Below are 19,708 nucleotides of genomic sequence, written 5' to 3'. Positions count from 1 at the left end.
GTGCCAATTAATGAGGTATATAAATATCTTAATTAAATAATGCCATTAGGCCCTTTGGAAGCTGGAGACGGCTCATATCACAAGTGGTTTTATATAACTCACTAAAGCCACAATTCTAATGTAAACTTTAAAATATAAATACAACCCGTTTAAAATACAAAGACTGTACAAGATGTAGTAAAATTTGTTCAGCGATGTTTTGTACACAAATCAAAGAGCAAATATTTACAGAAATGGAAGCATAAAACATGCATAATTTCACACCTCTTTTACTTTAGTGAAAATACTGCACACTCGAAGAAAACATCATAAAATTGATTAAGCCCCACCTTTCAGCACAAAAATGAGCTAAATAAACGCTCGGTCAGGGCTTTCAAAGGCAAAGAAAGGGCAGCCACGTCCTCTTAAAAGGCCGTGGTTACAACCTTATTTCCCCAAATTGCATAAGCAAGTTACTCCATAAGAAAAACTGTGACATTGGAAGGATTTAGAGAATCCTTTATTGAGTTGGCATATTGAGTATGCCAAACCGATTCTGCAATCAACACCCCCTTTTTTGACTTGCAAGGTGTGTGGGTAAGCAACCTAGCATGGGAGCAAGTATACTCAATAAAAGTTAATGGATGGAATGCTTCAGATCTATGCAAGCTTTTGACCAATCTTCCTCTAAAAAAATCCCATTTAAACTGTGTAAAAGGAAATACTAAGTAGAATGCAAATCTGTAATTAACTGGACAAAATTCATTCTGCATGCCTTATACAGCAAGCTACAAATGTGGATTCAAGGCAAGTTTGTCCCACTAATTTCAATTACTCTTAACTCTGAAAACATCTGAAGTCATAAGCCTAGAGAAAGCTACAATTTTTCCTGGCAGTAAGCCTCAATAAACTCAATGATACTTACTTTTGAATAGGTATGTATAGGATTGTACTGTTAGACACTCTCACGTGGTCAGTATTTCAGAACTGATGCCTACATGGCTTAGGAATCATTTTAAAATATTAAAACATGTTAGTTATGTTTGTAGAACCAAACAGCCCACGGAGTTTAAAATTGTTACATTTTTCTCCCAATGGAGACGTTGAGGAGTTGTAGAAATTTTAACTGTTGCCTGTACAGTTTGTAACAAGTTATTTCTACAGCAATTCTTATACAAAATATTCATTTGATTTAATAGCAGCTGATACAGAAGTTTCTGCAAGGTTCTTCTTTTCTCAAGCAAGAAACTTAATACCTAAGTATCTCATTTCCACTATTAAGGAACACTAGTGTAGCAACAATAATCAATTCTGCAATTTCAGACCAACATCACCCAATTTCAATTTTATATGCTATATTCTTTTACAAGTTAATGCAATTTAGAACTTTAATGCAACATTTATAAACATTTTTCTTCATTAATTGTATTTTAGGTTTGGCACAAAGAGAGATGTTTCAGTGGGCTACAGCATGCCTAACTCTGTGATGGATTTAGGTAATAATACACGTTTGTGGGTCATTGCTGCAATATCTACACTGCACTGCGTTCAGTGGGACGTAAACTCAAAATGCCTGCCCCATCCACATTATTTCAATACAAGGCACAAGTAAGCATGATGGCTTGGGTGAATATTTCTAACTAGAGAGACTGTACATAGCACAATTAAAAAGAAAGTGCAAGGGCCTGTTGCAGCAACTAGGAAATTCACATTCTTTGAAACTGAATTTTTATCTATGAGCTTTTATAGGTAAGGATGTACAACAGATGCTTGATGCAGAAGCTGTGGTCCAATGTGCCAAGCTTCAGAAACAAAAGCATGAAGGGAAATAGCTAACATTCAGACATAAACATATCATCTGCATTGAGAACCCCCCTTTCACATAGCCAGCCTCTTACTAGTAAATATCAAAAATACGTAAACTAGCAGTGCTTTCTAGTAATGCTTTTGTCAGAGTATAGTATTCTGTAATACCCTGGCCCTAAAAATATTTAGAAACGTCGACAATTTTTAACAAGGCAACACTATATTATACACATATTCTGTGTATAATTTTAAAAGATAGAGAGATAACCAACCAACTCATGCTCAGAGGAGAAGAACTGAAATCAATGAAACTACTCAAAGTATGACTACCATTGGATATAATCCTCCACATTTGCGCTTACATCACACTCATATTTCAAATCATATATATTGAAATCACTATGTAGTTAGAGAATATTTGAATCACAGAGGATACAATCCAATACGTAGAACCATAGAATTGCAGAGCTGGAAGAGACCCTGAGAGTCATCTAGTCTGGCCCCCAGTAATTGTTTAAATGGAAGTCCTCCTAATTTCATTGAGAATTAAGTATTGTTAAACTGCTCCAGAAAACGCACCTTATCAGAAAAGTAACATCTTGCATTTCAGCAGGTTGGAAACATGAACATCCCATATGGACCAAGTCTATGTATGTTAGCTGAGAACTTCCACTGAATTTACTTCCAAGTATATATGTGCAGGATTACAGACTTAATGCTGCTTTTAATAAGATTACAGATAGTTACTGCTGCTGCCTGTCATATGATAATAAAAAGTAATATATTTGGTGTTTTGATATTTACTGGAAAAAAGATAGATTATAGATAAGAGGAAATTCTCACTGCAGATAATGCAGTGCTGCTTTACTTGTGCATGTTCACTATTTACACGTGTGTGACAAGTTTTTCTACCAAAAACTAATAAAAACACCCTGAAACAAATCAATACAAAATAAATTCAACTTAGTGTACTTATCATATGTTGAATTAATTTCTTTCTTGATTTCTCGATTTAACTGAAAAGCCACTGACAAGTATACATTTTATGAATTAAACGGAAACCTGTAAAATGCAAGTATTGCCTTCCAGGAAATAAATAGCAAAATTATTTTAAAATGTCAACTAATGCAGCTTTTGTTATCTAGAACGATCTATCAGAACTGGATAAAGAGGCAGAATTTATTGTGAAACCAAGTTTTATTTTTAGCATAAATTATCTTTTCACCTGACAATTTTCTCTACCCCAAACTACAAATGACTATTTCTTCATAAATGCACATATAAAGTGAAGATAGCTGAAGTTTCAAATGAATTTTAATTAGTCAGAAAGATGCATTTGGGCATGGGAAGCTTAGAATAAATATGATAAAGTCTCCAAATTATACATAATACTATGACATACATTCTTTAAAATAGATTATACGAATTGTAAATGCTACAACTGGAAAGCTCTGAGAGCTAACACAATCTTATTATGAAGGCTACAATATTACACACATTTACTTCCAAGCACATCCAACCTAATTCTACAGGACTTACTTCTTAGTAAACATGAATAGGATTGGGTAACAGGATGGCAAAATACTGTGTACGTTTTCAAAATATTGGGGGGAAATTAGATAAAAGCCATACAACTATTTTAAAGATTCTTTTAAATAAAGCAAATGAAGGAAACCCTAGACCGCCCTTTTGTAAACATCACCATAATATAACAATTAGCAGGCTTATATGTCCAAATGTCGTAGTTCAGACTAGGATAGGCATTGGTGCGATTATGAGGAACCAATCTCCGAGTAATTCAGCCAAAAAGCTAAATCATTGCTCTTCTGTAGAATGGGCCTTGTGGACGATAAAGTTTCTTATAATTTCTTTAAATTGAGGGAAATACACACATACAGTAGTTGTGCTTAATTTCAGTAGCTGCTTTGTGCGGCTCAGATTTAAAAGTAAGCATACTTACATTTTTATTTCAAAGAAAGGTAGGAGACCAAGCGGAATTTTAATGATCATACACAAAGAAATACAAGCACAAAATTTAAGCACAAAAGACGTATTGTGTCTTCATGTCTTTTAGATACGCATATGAAAAAAGCAATTCCTGGTTCACCTTTTTTAATGTAAGTGGATTAAAAGTAAGGTTAACAAACTGTCAAAAAGCGTGTTAAATGATAGTGTTTGGTGGTTAAAGTCTGATGGCTGTAAAACTCTGTTGGTGGCCATCTTGGGGCGAGGGGCTTTGATATGAATGAGAAAAGGCAGGCGATGGGGGAGGGGGGCTCACTGCATGCACAGAGCAAGGCAATGGGAGAGACTGTGATACCCTGAAGAAGAAGAAGAAGAAGAAGAAGAAGAAGAAGAAGAAGAAGAAGAAGAAACCCAGCTCCACAGCAAAGAAATATATTGTTAAAATATATATATATACAGAAAAACAATCACATTATACACTACATGAAACACACTTTTCCAATTGCAATGTCCATAATGATATATAGCACACCACAGGCCTAATAGATTTTAGACCAGGATATATATACTTGTGCATGCACATTATTCCTAAGTACGATTTGCTACACGGTTATAACAGCTACACAGTTTCATTTTATGCCAGACATACTGTACCCGATATATGTAAAGCCTCAAGTAAGAAAATGCTGACCCTGGTTCATTCCAATGAAGAAACCGTATATGTTTCGTTCAATTGTTTTCTACCCCATACAGTATTACCCTGCATTTTTCATAGGCCATCTTCCAATTGCATTGCAAGGAATCCACGTACATTATACATATTCCCAGATTTTTTAACTTTATGGAGACAATATTAGCGAGCAGTTAATCCCCCCCATATATACACATACTTTTATCAATACAGATAGAGTCAAATAAAAGAAGCTGTTCTCTGGGTGGAAAACAGAAAATTAGAAAGCAAGTTATTTATTGTTAATTGCAATGAATGATTTATTACTAGAAACATGTTACATTACAGTGCAAAAAAATAGTTCTACTATATTCTGAAAGATACGTTAAACATTATAGTTGGGATCCGAAGCTTTTAATCTCCATCCTTCAGACAACAGCCTCCCATGCCCCCTAAAAAGCCGCCCAAAATCATCCAGAGCAGTATCCTATAAAGAGTTGCTAGTGGAAGGAAAAATCTACCACTTCCAGGTTCCTCCTCGCCACTGACTCAGATCACTTTGGATCCCAAGCTAGCTTTTAAAAAAACCAAAAACATGCACCCATTACTAACAGTTATCATAGACATTGTTAGTTGGTATTGGGTACATTTCAGAAAATGTAATGGGGGCATTATCCAAACACCCACCCACCCATGTTAAAGCTTCAAGGGGCCATCTTCTACATGCAAAATTGCAATTCTCTTACTCTTTCCTAAAAGTCAATATATTTGGAGTCATGAAGGCCAGAAGACAGAAGGAGCTTCAAGTTAAGCCTTATCTTCCCAATGAAAATGTGGCAAGGATACATTTGCAACTCAAAATGTAAAATATTAATATGAAGCTTTAACAGGGCATAATTCATGAACCTAGTACAGATAAAACAAGGAATTAGTTGTATACCAAACTATACACTTTAACTTCAGTTAAAGTGACTCTGAATTTGTGAACTCTTTGGGTGCAGTATGTCAGCCACTCTAGGCTTAAGAGCATTTAAAACAACATCTTTATTTTCAAAAAAAATAAAACAGCTACCTGCAAAATCTACCAAGAAAAAGCTTTTTTTAAAAAATGGAAAGAGAAATGACAATTTAATATGATTAGTTCTGTAGTACTTTTAATGTATAAACGACTATGTTATAATTTTTTTAAGGAAATGAATTTGCCAACTTAAAGAAACCATTGCATGCAAAGCAACCAGTACACCTAGACTACTATTATGAGAAAACCCAACACCACTGAGATATTTAACAAGACATCCGCAGTAAATTAATTAAAACATTGCTTTAAATCTCTCACTCCCTTGTATAATCTCCTGCAATTTCTTCTTTCTGGAAGGACATTTGGATACAGAAAAGGTATGCCTGACATTATGACACCAGCTTTTTCAAAGAGCTAAAATTTCAAAGACCTTAAGCACAAGCAAAACCTAAGAACAACCCATAACCAGCGGTTACACTATTTACACATCATTATCTGAACTAAAGATAGATGTGAGTGCAATAGTTTCAATGAGTCGATAGATGGCACCCCAATCTCTCAGTAAATTGGCAAAACGAATAAAATCACCAAGAGCCTCAGCACTGACAAATATTGTTCTGTTGATCTGAACAAGCATTCACAATGATTAATTAGGGACACTTTGCTTATGCATGAAAAATTAACCACACATTTTATATAACCCTTTGACAAACATGCATAATAAGTGGGATTAAAAGATTACCTACATGGTATATATTTGTACGATATTCAAAATTTGTTCTGTTTATGCAGATTCGATATATACTTCACATTCTGGTTTATTAAGAGACGTTAACAACTAGGCTCAACCAAACTTGTGACAAGTGTGGAATAAACTGTTTAGTATTAGTATATGTATGTATCTAAACACAAATACAAACGACTACTTACTTGTGCATCTTTTTTGAGTAGCTACTACATTAAGCATTTCATTACTTTAGCTTTGTTACACTGTATCCTATCATATGTTTACTTGTGCTTTATTTTTGTTGCATTCTCATATGATTTCTTTTACAGCAATATTGAAATAGAAACTTTTAAGGAAATGAAGGTAGACTTTTTAAAACAATAAAACAAAACAAAAGCCAGTTAGTTAACCATGAGACGAATTTTCTGTTGTAGCAATGAACCCTGGAACCCGCAAAGAAAATGTTCTGTAAAGGATTGCCCCAATTTAGGGGAATCCTGTACATACTGCAAACATTACAAGGAAGTACAGACATTAAGAAAGAAGTTGCAAAATTTGTCTAAAATAATTGAATGGTTATAGTTGTTGCAAACAGTAACTAGTTTTTAAGTAAGAATTTATATTTCCTGTTGCCTTGATAAAAATCCCTTTTGAGAAACTGATTAGTACTCAGAAGTGGGACTAAAGAAAAAATATTTTGAAATGTTGAAGTAATTTCTCCATGTTTAAAGCTCAATTTGAGTAAAGATACTGAATAAAAATTTCCTGAAACATAATGAATGATTTCCACCATATAATGGTTTTTGAAGTTCACTGATATCTCAAAGAATATGTGTAAATTAAAAAAAAGGAAACCTCACATATTTACTTATTTTAAAAAAGTATTTTAAACTAAGGAGAAACTGGGAAAGATTTATCATCCTAAAATGTCAAAAGAAACATACTGGAAAGCACATGTACCAACAGTATTTCTTTAAATGAAATAACCTAAGAAGGTGGGTGTTTGCAAGCTTGAGCCTGTTGGCCACTTAATGATCTGTTGAAAACAAGAATAATCAACTTGAATCTCAGTATTTATATGGACTATGAAGCCAAATATAAACTTGCACAAAGTTTTGGAACACAAAACATTTAATCTTGTCGTAAACCAAATGGACAGCCCGCATTTCCCTGGTTTCTGTCTGGGCTTAACAAGCTCAGTAGGAAGACGGAAGATTATTTGTTGTGCAGCTATTTTTGTAAGTTAAGGCTCCTAAACAAGGTTCAACTGATAAAACTTATGATAGTTTCCCATTCTATACAAGTTGTAAAAATGCTGAAAAAATCATTTTCCTTGGACAATGTGCAAACAGATACTGGTACTTGAGAATGATCATGATACTTGTAAACAGTACTGTTCTGTGCTTCCATGAGATATTATTATACTATTATGTGCTACTGATGAAGTTATAGGCAGCAAAGTGACATGGTGCCAACATGAATGATTCCTGTTATATAAACAGTTTTCAAAGAAAACTGTTATATAAACTGTTTTCAAAGAAAGTTGGGGGAAGAAGCATAGTATATTCTTGCATTCTTCAGTGCAAAACCTCTTCAGATATTTATTATCTTCCTTCACAAGATTCTTGTCTATATTTTATGGTCAGCAGTTCACTGAAGAGTAAATAGGCTGGGGGTAGAAGAAAATAAAAAAGGTGTTTCTACTTACTGTTAGGTGATACTGCCTCCATATTTCTGGGCAAGCCTGGAAAATAAAAATATTGATCAGCTGGGAGCATGAAACAAGGTGCTTTACAGCCTGTTGGTTTTGGCATAACACAGTATCCACTGGTGTCGGTCACAGGAAAATAAGAAGCTTAACTGAAAGGGTCTGCATTTCAGCTTCGAAAACCTGGCTAGACAGTTTAATTGAATTTTACACTGGTTTAACACACTCCCTGCCATTGTCAGAAAGCCAGTAACAGTTTTCTTTTTCCCTTTCTTTTGCTCAAGTTTAGAAGTTTTGAAGACAAGTTCGTAAAGGTCCTAAAATGTAAATATATGCCAAACAGTGCTCTAAAAGGGCTTTATCGACATTTAAGATTGGCACTATTATTTGGAAGTTACTTTATAATTTCATACAATAATTCAGAATTCTGAAACTATTTTTCTATGTTTGAATATACCTATAACCAAATCAGAATGTAATCCCTGCATGTTAATCCTAAACAATGCAAAATGACAAAATAAGGAACATAACAAAATGCTTTACTGCTTGTATTTTTACAAAAACTTTCATTGCTTTATTTGTTCTCTACTCATACTGTAACTAAACCACAGTATTACACTGCGGTAACGAAATAACAAAGGTACCTATTAATAGCTTTTTCAAGCACTGTTCAGCTAGAAGAAAGTATTTGTTTTTGTCTTAGTATAGTTTTACCTTAGTGGACAGAAAGAGGTAAGGTGTTTAAATAGAAGCATAAGTTTTGTATTTTACATCATAAAAGCACTATTAACTTAGCAATCACCAGTCTTTAATTTTCTTTACTATCAGAGTCTGTCATGAAAATAATATGCCAGCTTTCTCATTAGATTTATAAAATAAGTCGTATTAGAAGTGAACATAAATTTGCACTAGTTATTCTAGTTCTCAGAAATCTCACACAGTCTGTATTTTAAGTAATCTTTGTTTTTCAGACTTCACATGTTGAAAGAGAAACTAGAGGTAACATTGAATGCAATTTTTGGCAAATTAATTGCATACAATGTGCCCCTTTGGGATGCAGGACATATTATAATAATATTCCACATCATACCCTAAAACTATCTCCTCATTTTACTAAAACTGCCATTAACTGAGTAGTTAAGCAACGGTTCTCATTTTATTTTATAAAAAATACTGCCAGGGGCAAACACCAATGAAGTTCTTTATGCAACATTTCTTATGGCTTGCCGCAGGGATAGAGTTTGTGTAGTTTCTTACTACCACAGTATTACCAGAATATGGTGGTTGTAAAATTGTAGTCAGTAAGAACTGTCATGCAAGAATGAAATTTTGCTACTCTATAATCTTCACCTATAGAGCTAACTAAAAATATTATTTGGCTCCACAATAATAACTGTGTCACTCTGAACATCAACTATTATAGAATTTATTTGTTTTAATGAGGTATTCATGAAGACAGGACCAAATTTCACTCAAAACCATGTGCTCATTTTTAGTCTGTGGGCAAAAATATATATAAATGAAAATTTGCTTGGTATATATATTTAAAATCAAATGGTGACTTAATGTTAAAACAAAACTACAATTGCAATTACATTCAGTGGTATCAACTTCCATGCAAGCATGTTTAGGATTGATGTTTGGGGATATTAGAAGTTCCTGAAAAAGGACCCATTAAATATTGAGATGGCTGACTGATGCACAAAGTTTACAGCTAGTTTATATCTTTTCCTTATCAATGAATGACAAAAAGCCTAATTAACAATTGCTACAGAATACTGGTTGCTCAAATGAAGCAGAATGGCTTGATATGGAAGAGAGCACCACTAAATTCAACAACAATTGAGCTTGTGATTTCTCTTATTTATAAGTATTTAACCATGAATTGCCTTCATTTAGGAAAAGAAAGAAAGAAAACCTCTGGTGGAATACAGCTACATTAGAAGAATATTGCATTTATTTCCTGGACCAGCAGTCAGACCATTCTAACATTTAGATGTACGAACATGAAATGCCAATTCTCCAAAGAGGCCACTCCACTTTTTACAACAAATTCACTTTTAAATCTTTTTAGTATGGCCAGCATAGCTTTATTCTTAACTTGGGCAAAATTGATGTGTGTCCCCTTCACTTATCCTATCAGTAACTAGGAGTGATGAGTATTCATAAAAAAATAAAACACAAATCAGCCCACTTTGCCACACCAGATGAATCAAGAGTTTATATTGTTCCGTTTGACCCATATTGAATTTTATCATGTGCTAATTATTGTTTTACGAGAACAACGGCTTAGTGCATCTGTTGTTTAATTCCCACTTCCCTATTCTCAAATGTGAACATCAAAGAAAATAAAACACTCAATCTTAAACAGCCCCTGACAGCAGACCAAGACTCAAGTGCTCAATAGACAAGGCCCTTGCCACCAGTTCTCATATTTCCACAACAATGAACAAACACAAAAACAGCACTAAGCGGCCTTTCCTCCTTTTCAGCTCCCCTTGGCCAGTTGTCTGCCTTGTAGTAGAGAGAACCCTTGAACACAACCCTGCTGGGAACACAACACAGGAGAAAGGATTAGCCTTACTAACATGCTAGCATTTGCAAAAGTGAAGGGGGGAAAAAAACAACCCTCAACCAAGACTGTATTTGGTATATGAATAACCAAAATGTGTGAGCTGACAAGAGACCAGGACAGGCCTATGGCTCCCCGGGAGAAAATGTAGCTGTGATGAGTGACAGGGCTTTCAGGAAATATGTTCACAATCACAGACAGTGAAGGCCATGACCTAGATCGTTTAAGAGCTTGTCTTGTCAAATTATCAAAAGCTTCTTCCTCTCTGAATAAAGAGTGACATAAGTGAGTGTCAGAAAGCTGCAGGCTGACAAGCCAAGCATACAATAACAGAATGCACGTCACATACTTGCCGAACACTGCCACTGCTAGCGGCAAATCTTAATGAGAGTGCGGCTGGCCCAAGAGACTTGGGTCCCTGCTGGCACAACTACTCATCTCACAAAAATCCTTCAGCTCCAAGTCAGTTATGGCCTGACACGATGACTACAATTACTAAACACAACTTTTTAACAGAATTCTCTGGTGCTTTGTCAAAGCTGCTGCTAGGAGCTGCCCCATTGCAAGCCACCGCAGCAAACAAAAGATTTAATGGCACAAGTCATATTAATTAACTGTATGACAGTTAACAGAAAAGGAGCTGATTAAACCTATCGATAAAAACATTTAGTGACTCTCTTATCAACAGCTCGCCCCACATGACCCTTCCTCAACTAACGTCCACTGGAAGAACTAGAAATTATAAAGTATCCTTAACGGTACTTAATTACCATGTTATGAGCTCCCATATATGGAGGGACCCCACAGGGCATAATGAAGCAGGCACCTGTTTCTCTTCCTCCCTCGTGGTGTTGTATGGCCACAACACACCAGGCTGTTATTGGAAATGGCATGTCCCTCTCATGTCACCACCCAACATTCTTCCCTCCACTCAAGTCAAGGAACATGTTCATTCTTCTATTTTGGACACACAGATCATCTTCAGGGTAAGCTTTATGAAACTATTTGGGAAAAGTGGGGCTAAAGCATTATTTAGAAACGGATGTGAGGAAGAAATGAAAGGGCTTAGCCTATAATCTTCTAGAGAACTCCTGAAGCTAAGAGGGTTCAGACCTGCTTGATGCTTGGATGATAGTCAACTAGAAAGCTCATGCGTACTACTCTGAACTTTCGAAGAAAAGAGCAGAAGTAGCATTTCATATTTAAGAGCAGGAGGGTTAAAAAGAGTTCTAAATTTCCACAACAGAATTCTCAGTTCATCCATGTCAACTTAGCTCTGCTAGCATTTGTGTTTCAGACTACAACAACAACCACAATCCTCCAAATCCACTGCAACACACAGGAGCAGATGACAAAATAGTGATCAGAACAATTATCATGGGAATACACTGTGCTGGAAAAAAGAAAATAACAGAATGTCCGCATTCGGAGGGGGGGGGGGATATCTGAGTACACTGGATTAGATCCAAAGAACAAAGGGCAGAAGGAGAAAACGTATCGGTGCTATGGCAGTGTAGAACCACATCAGACACCAGGAGACACAGACAATAAGGAAGATATAGGCTGTGGCAACTTGACCCTAGTGGGCTGTTAAAAGGTATGAATAAAGGGCTTGTGCCACTCTTCACAAGAGCCTGGACACATGGAAAAACCTATCTGTATTTAGGGTCACATTTTCCCATTCAGTATCCTTCCATTAGGTTAGAACTACTGTGAGTACAAGGGGCATTCTAATACCGGAAAGGTACTTTCGGTTCCAAGCCAATGAATGAAAACAGTGTAATATTCAAAATGTACACTAAAACTAGACCCCAATCATATTAAATCACTACTTTTTATAAATGGTATCTGTTTGAGGTTATTGATACCTCCATTCTAGTCTGGGAGGTGTTTCCAAAAAGCGCCAGGTCAAAAGAGCCTGCTTGAATCAGTGGTCCATTCTGTTCTCCTAGTGGCCAACCAGCTGCCTATGGGAAACAGGATCTGAGCCCCCAAACAGGATCTGAGCACAACATTCTCCCCACTTGTAATTCCCAGCAACTGGCATTCAGAGGCATATTGCTTCCAACCATATGAGCCAACTCCTATGGGCCAGGGTCCCTTCACCCACCCATTAAAATATTTGAGGGGGCCAAGCCCCCAAAGTTAATGAGCACTGCCATGCAAATGGGGTGTGTGAACCGTGTCTTATGATTCTGTGGGGTGAGGCTTACCTAGGTCCCCCCCCCAATATTTTATTCAAGTTGGCAGCCCTGCCTCCAGCACAGGAGGTAGAAATGAATGAAAAAACTCCAAATACTTTAGTTATTTCAGTGCTGAAATAAATGGGACCTACTCCCAAAAAAATATGGCAAGGAAGACACATTGCACTATCCTAGAAAGCATGCACTTGCCAGAAAATTGTGTTTGTGTTAGTCTCCACGCAGAGGATTTTTTGGGCTCTTCAGAAATGGAAATTCTGACCTAGACAATTTTAGATTCTTCCTCAATATGTGAGCCTGATGTAGATTCCAATAGCCCAAGTGATGGACACCTCTATGCAAACACCATGCAGAAGTTTAAGATCATAACAGGGCAGGTGTCAAGAATGACAACCAACATTTTCAGATTTGCATGAATTTTGCCTGTATAGTTTAAAAGCTATGTTGCGCTCAGGTCTTGCTTGCAAACTTCCTGCTGATCCCTGGTTGGCTACTGTGAGAATAGGATGCTGGACTAGACTGTTGATCCAACAGGCTACTCTTTTGTTAAATAATTGCACAATAAACAGAAACTGCCCACAAAAATCATCTTGGAGCAATCAGAACTTCCCATATTTATGAAAAAAACCAAGAGGCATCACACTTCCTACAACCAGACCTCCCACATTCTTGGGTATATCTAGCATATTTTAGACTACTCTTACAGACATCATCTCCATAGCATTGCTGTTAATATACTAAGTAGGTTCTGGTGTAGATAACTTAGCTGAGAAAGCTAAAAGATTGGATTCACACACAGTATCTTCTCAGTTCCTCCCCAGGACAATTTCTCCCCATTTGACTTAATTGTAGTTAAGAATACTTCAGCACTAACATAAACGAACCTTGGTTATAAAATTTATATACAGGCTGTGCACAATCATGCACACATGTTAGTCCTGACATTCCATCACACTCTAGTGTGACTAAGTAACAGAACACAAGACAGAGAAGACAGGAGACTTTCTTTTTAATTGATTGGCTCAAAAGGTTCAGGGAGCACTCCTCTGGTCCCCCTGCAAAGGTGAAAATTTGAACCAGGAATTTCCTAATTCTGTTCTCAGTCTCTTATTCACTATACTTAACTAGAACTTGAGCTAGTTAGGTACAGTGGTACCTCGGGTTACATACGCTTCAGGTTACGCTAACCCAGAAATAGTGCTTCAGGTTAAGAACTTTGCTTCAGGATGAGAACAGAAATCATGTTCCGGCGGTGCAGCAGCAGCAGAAGGCCCCATTAGCTAAAGTGGTGCTTGAGGTTAAGGACAGTTTCAGGTTAAGAACGGACCTCCGGAACGAATTAAGTACTTAACCTGAGGTACCACTGTACATGCAAGATCCTGTCATAATTAGAATTCATACCTGTATCCATGGTGACCAAGTCCCCAGTCCCAAGCCTGTACAACAAATTCAAAAATGGCAATTCCATTTTTAAAGTAATTTTAAAGATGTATATAATTATTTAAAAATGTATTGACATTCCACTGAATGTCAGCAATTCTTCGTGAATTTTATGACATTCATTTTTCATGGGAAAATGTTTATAAATGAACAAAACAAACAAGGAAAAACATAATTCCACATCCTGAATAGTCAGGTATTGTTAAGGAAGTACAAAATTTGCTTAAAGTTTCAAAGAAATGCTCAAATGCAATCAACACAGAAATAATACAAAAGAAGAATACAGACCTTAACTGGCAACACTGCCAGATTTCATTTTTACATTCTATTTTTATTACTTTACCATCAACCCAAACATTATGAAGATACAGAAAATATTAATTGTACATAGAAATCTGTGTGTCCACAGAAATACCGCCTACTGGACACAGTTCTATAAGTGGGAGTTTAGGTGGTTGCCCCAACAAATTGTGACAAGCACAAGAGGTTCTGAAGAGAGAAACAGGGAAATAAATATGGGGTAGCTTTGGTTAACTGTGTACTCACGTCTGCATAATGGCCTCTCATATCACAGCGGTTACAATGTTTTTTCCAGTACGTTCTCTCAAGGCACTCTCTCGAGTAGTGTCCAGGCAAACAACAATTTAAACAAAAACGTGCAGGACAGCTGTTTTGTTGGTGACCTCTTTCCGAACACAGACAACAAGGTGGAATTTTCTGTGGGAGAAATACAAAGACAGGAAATTCAAATGTCTGAAGCATCTGTAGAATTTAAATTAAGTAAAATGCACAAGGAAACTATGGCAAAATCACACTGAGAACCAGAGTGAACCATTATCACTTTGCTGAAGGCTTCCTGCCTACATGATTTATTTAAATTTATAGTATGCCATCCTGTGATAGATGCCTGAGGTAGCTAACAGCCATATATAAACACAATATAGGAAACGATCATTAAAAGCCATAAATAAAGCCAAAAGCAGATAAACAACAAATAAATTTAAAACAGCAATAAATGAGAAATTATCAACCGAAACCCAAATTGTCTTAGCAGGCCAATATATCTATATTTATCCATCTCTGTGTGAATACTTTTGTCTGTCAATGGAAGCTCAATTCCCTGTGAACCAAGGTGCTGCCACCGAGAAGGCCCTTTCTCATATCTCTGCCAAAAACACCTCAGAAGCTGGTGGAACATAGAAAACTGGTTTCTCTCGAACACATTAAGATTCAGACAGGCTTATATATATGAGAAAATGGTATTTTATATAACCCAGTCCCATTTAGGGCTTTTAAAGGTCACAACCAGCCCTTTGAATTGTGCACCAAAATATACCAGTAGCTAGTGAAACTCTTAGAAGGGGGGGCATTCTCACAATAACTGGCCCTGTCAAAAACTTGATTGCAGCATTCTTTGGTACCAATGCTTCACCCAATTTGCCACCTTAGACGTTCAGGGCACACTGCCCGCACAATGTTGCTTATAAAACTCTAAAGCACCTGAAAATAAAATCAAAAGACATACATGCAGTATATAGCTTCAACCACTAAAGTTGTTGATTTTTAAAGTGCAGCACAATACAGCCAAATACAGACAGAAATAAGTCACTGTTGTTGTTTTTAAAAGATCAACAGCAGTAATGTGACTCTAAACATCTTCCTGGGAAGGATGTTTCAAATGTTGGGGCCACCACTGAGAAAGCCCTGTCTATAGTTCCTGCTTGGGCAGGCTGACAAAGGCTAATCTATGTTTTAGCAAATGATTTTTCAAAGCTGGTTTTGAATTTTGGTGTTTTTCTTATGACTTATAAGGCAATGAACAAGAGCGGCACATGCTGCATCTTCAGTCTCTCAAAAGAAATGAAAATTGTTGTGTGCCATTAACACCAGCCAAGGTATCAAAGCCGTTTTCAAATGAGCCTGGGATTTACTGAAGTCATCAAGCCAGGACTTGCTCAATATCTGCCCACCTTCAGAGGTTAGGCAGCTAGGTACCAGAGAATAATGTTTTATGTGGTAGCACTCTGACTGCGGAATAGCAGCCACTCAAAAAACAACCCCTTTTTTCATTTTTACACCACGTTAAAATAGTTTCAGTCTGAAAGGGCTTTGATTGACAAACAAACTTGGGGGTAATTCTGTTTTTTATTTTTGTTAGCTTCTTATTAGTTTTAGTGTGCTTTTATTTCTTTAATCAGAATTATATATATTAGTCACCTTGTGATAAATGTGATACATGCATGCATATTTTATATAAACAAATGTTTCCTAGCATTTTCAGAAAGTTTCCACAGAACTTCAGACACCTGTTACATGTTCATTGCCTAGAAAGTGAAGCAATGATCATGAACACCAAGCGGCAGATAACTTTCCAGAGAATCTCCTCCCTGCTGTTGCTCTTGATGGGAGTTCAGAGAAAGACGACCAGTCCTGGTATTTCCATGTGTGAACAACAGTTAACCAAAGAGGAAAGAAATAGTGCCTTCTCAGCAGGTTTAGATTCCAGTAGTTATTCCCATTTCCAAGGCCTCTGGTTAATGGGTTAGTTACCCTCTTACCGAAGCCCACAGTATAACCGGTTTTCCTGGTGGCTGGTATTTTTAAAATCTTTTTCTCCCTTCATTCCCACTTCTCTGGTGCCTACACCAATCCTGTTGAATCTGTAGCCACAGTGCAATGATCTCTGTGCAAGCTCTCTATATGATGTGATTGTCTTAATGTTTGATAGACAAATTTTCAACACAAAAAGTGCAACCTGCAACTTTCCCTAAAAATCTTGCCCCCTTTTAACAATACACCAATTTTAACCTTATCGTTTCTACTTCAAATATTTTAACAACCATTCTCCACAGACCTGGATCATCATGAAAACACACACGCACGCACGCGCACACACACAAACAAACAAACAAACTGCAGCCAATAAAATACAAAGACTATAAAGAAATCTAAAACTAGCTCACAAATTGATGAAGATTTATCTAACTTAGTCTTAATCCACCAGTCTTGTGATACCTGTCCTCAGTCACTCTCTCTCTCTCCAATTCCAGGTTAATTGTTGCATTATTGCGGTGGAATCTGTGGGGCTGCTCCAGAAGATAATGTAGGAATCATGTTTTGATTGAAACAGGTAGAGCAGATGACATCACCAGCCCTTTACCAACTGGCCAACAATTTGTTTCTGGGTTCAATTCAAGGTGCCGATTTTGACCTTTAAATCCCTAAACAGCTTGAACCAGAAAATAATTGATTCCCCTTATGTGAGCCTGCTCAAGCATCTGGTTCCACTTCAGAGGCCCTTCTCTGGGGCCCCCCACGACTGGAGGTGTGGCAGGTGGGCATTAGAGATAAGGCCTTTGCAGTTGTGGTACCCCAAATCTGAAACTGACCCCTAAGAGAGGTGCACCTGGCCTCATTGCTGCTCATCAAAAAGCAAGCAGCAAACGGTTTTATTTCAGAAGGATTTTCAGAGACTGCATTTAGCAAGGATATTTGCTGGTGGTTTAAAATGGTTGCTGATATGTTTTTTTTAATACTTACAGCTTTTATGGTGGCCTTAATGATTGTAAGATACATTGATTATTTTATTAGAAAGGTCAGGTAAAAATACTAGAAATGAATAAATGAAACACTGGATAGCTGATTGCATAAAGCTTCCAGTTCAGTGTTTGCTGAGCTGAAACTGACCAGAAAATCAGCACTGTCATCAGCCAAAGGTGGACAAAGAATGGTAGATACTTTTTTTAAATATTTCTCTCTGGTGATTTCACTTCCTAATTCAGCCAACATGGAACTTGTCTAATGGGGAATGGGCCATGGGAACACTTTGTGTTCAAACTGATGATCCATTTAATGCAAACGAGAGCAAATATATGTACTAAAATATTAACTGTTGAAACTTGCTAAATTATCACCGTTCATTGTCCCATCACATACATATGGCATGATCCAATCTACTGTGAGCTCCATACCTGCATGCAGAAAGATGATCTGCCTCCCTCCCCTCCCCGCCCCCATCTAGATGTCCATACAGACAGCACAAGGGGGTAATGGGAAGCCTATGAGGATTTCCTGCAAGTTGCTTGTGCAGAGCCAGCATGGTAGGTGGATATGGGAAACATGCACCAATGTGGCACGAGGGAGAAACCAATTTACAATGAGCATCTGGGAATCCTCTGCATGGGGAGCGTGCCCACAGTTTACTGCTAAATTCAGAAGCAGAGAGACGCTGTCCTTGAACTATTTCCTCTGCCCCCCTCCCGCCAAGTAAATTCCTCTCACATAAGGGCAGCATGCCTTTTGACCCCCCCCCCCCCCAAGTACATGGTGCAAACTTCAAAAGAGTCCACAACTGTTGATTCCTGGGACAAAACTGTCTTCTCGACTGTCATGCATGGAGGGAGGGAAACGATCATCTCCTCCTTCCCCCCTCTCAAAATGTCCCTTCAGAACCATTATTTCTTACCAGAGCTTTAAAAGTCTGAAAGCTGTCAACTGACAGAATAAATGGCTCTCTTCATAGACAAATCAGAATACTGTATTTACCTTTGGGGTAGGACAATTTTTTGATAAGTGACCTCGTTTATCACAATTTCTGCAAGTGACATTTTTGTCTGGCGTGTAGTATCTGTTGTTGTGCCGCACTGTAACATAGTTGCCAATCCGTGCCTAAAGAAATGAGAAGAAAATGCATTAGAAGTTTGCAGCTTATTGCCTTGCCATTCTAGACTTTTGTAGCTATTAAGGCTAGTAGGTGGAGTCAAAAATTCAGCTCTGCATTTGTATACTTGTTTAAACAAAAGTCATCTAAATCCCTGGTAAGCCTTTTACCCACTGGTAATTGTATAAGCTCCCTTCAAAAAAAAAGAAAGAAAGGGAAAAAAGCATTTTTAGAAGTTGGTATGTCTCTTTTTCCCGTAGTTAAGCCAACCTTTGTCAGCATTAGTTCACAATAAAGAATTCTGCAAAATGCATCAAAAATAATTGCAAAAACAACTTGCCATGAATAAATTCATGGGATAGATAATCTCTTGAAGCACTTTTATTCTATGCGTGAATAGGTAGATAAAAAAGCAACGAGAAAACATAGATGAAACAGCAAAAAAAAAACCCCAAAAAAACCCTTGACCTCACACATATTCTATAAATTCTTAGGTAAGTGAATATGAAAAAGAGAAAATGGAATTTTAAGGGGGGGGGGGAGAACTAGGAATAAGAGACTCTCAAAGCCTTCTCTTTCTTAATATTGCTGTTTTCCAAAGACCATCTGTGAAATGATTTTGCAGTGAGACACGGTCATTTCCTTATTTATTTGGCTGAATACAGTGTAGTCAATGGCAGTAATGGGCACCTACTGTCTTTCTAATACTGAAGACTACAGTTGATAGTGACCATGTTATTCAATTAGAGGAGCACATTCTGCACCAGCTATTTGTGGATAAAGCTAAAGGTCAAGTAAACGTGTGCACAGATGTAAAAGGCAGCCGCTGCGTGAGCTGATACGCAAGAGTAATAAGGAATCTAAGCGCAAGAACTGTAGAATATCAAAAACATAAGGAAGTATAATAGAGAGCAATCTCTGGAAAAGCAGTTGTTTGGGATAAAATTGCATAATTCTACTTT

General features: G+C 37.0%; 1 protein-coding gene across 3 annotated transcripts in view; it reads right to left on the bottom strand.

The window, feature by feature from the left end:
* ZCCHC7 (zinc finger CCHC-type containing 7) overlaps positions 1-19,708 on the bottom strand; it is a 122,145-nt gene that overhangs the window by 26,641 nt on the left and 75,796 nt on the right. For all 3 annotated transcript variants that reach the window (XM_083420097.1, XM_083420098.1, XM_083420096.1), the window contains exons 4-6: positions 18,632-18,754; positions 14,633-14,803; positions 7,874-7,909 (exon numbers count right to left, since the gene is read on the bottom strand). In XM_083420097.1, the coding sequence (XP_083276223.1) occupies positions 7,874-7,909; positions 14,633-14,803; positions 18,632-18,754 (330 nt within the window). The remainder of the gene's footprint in view (positions 1-7,873; positions 7,910-14,632; positions 14,804-18,631; positions 18,755-19,708) is intronic.

This window comes from Podarcis tiliguerta (assembly GCF_965153285.1).
Source record: "Podarcis tiliguerta genome assembly, chromosome: 17".
NCBI classification, from domain to species: domain Eukaryota; kingdom Metazoa; phylum Chordata; class Lepidosauria; order Squamata; family Lacertidae; genus Podarcis; species Podarcis tiliguerta.
Note: the sequence above shows the minus strand (reverse complement) of the source record. Positions and strands in the feature narration are given on the sequence as shown.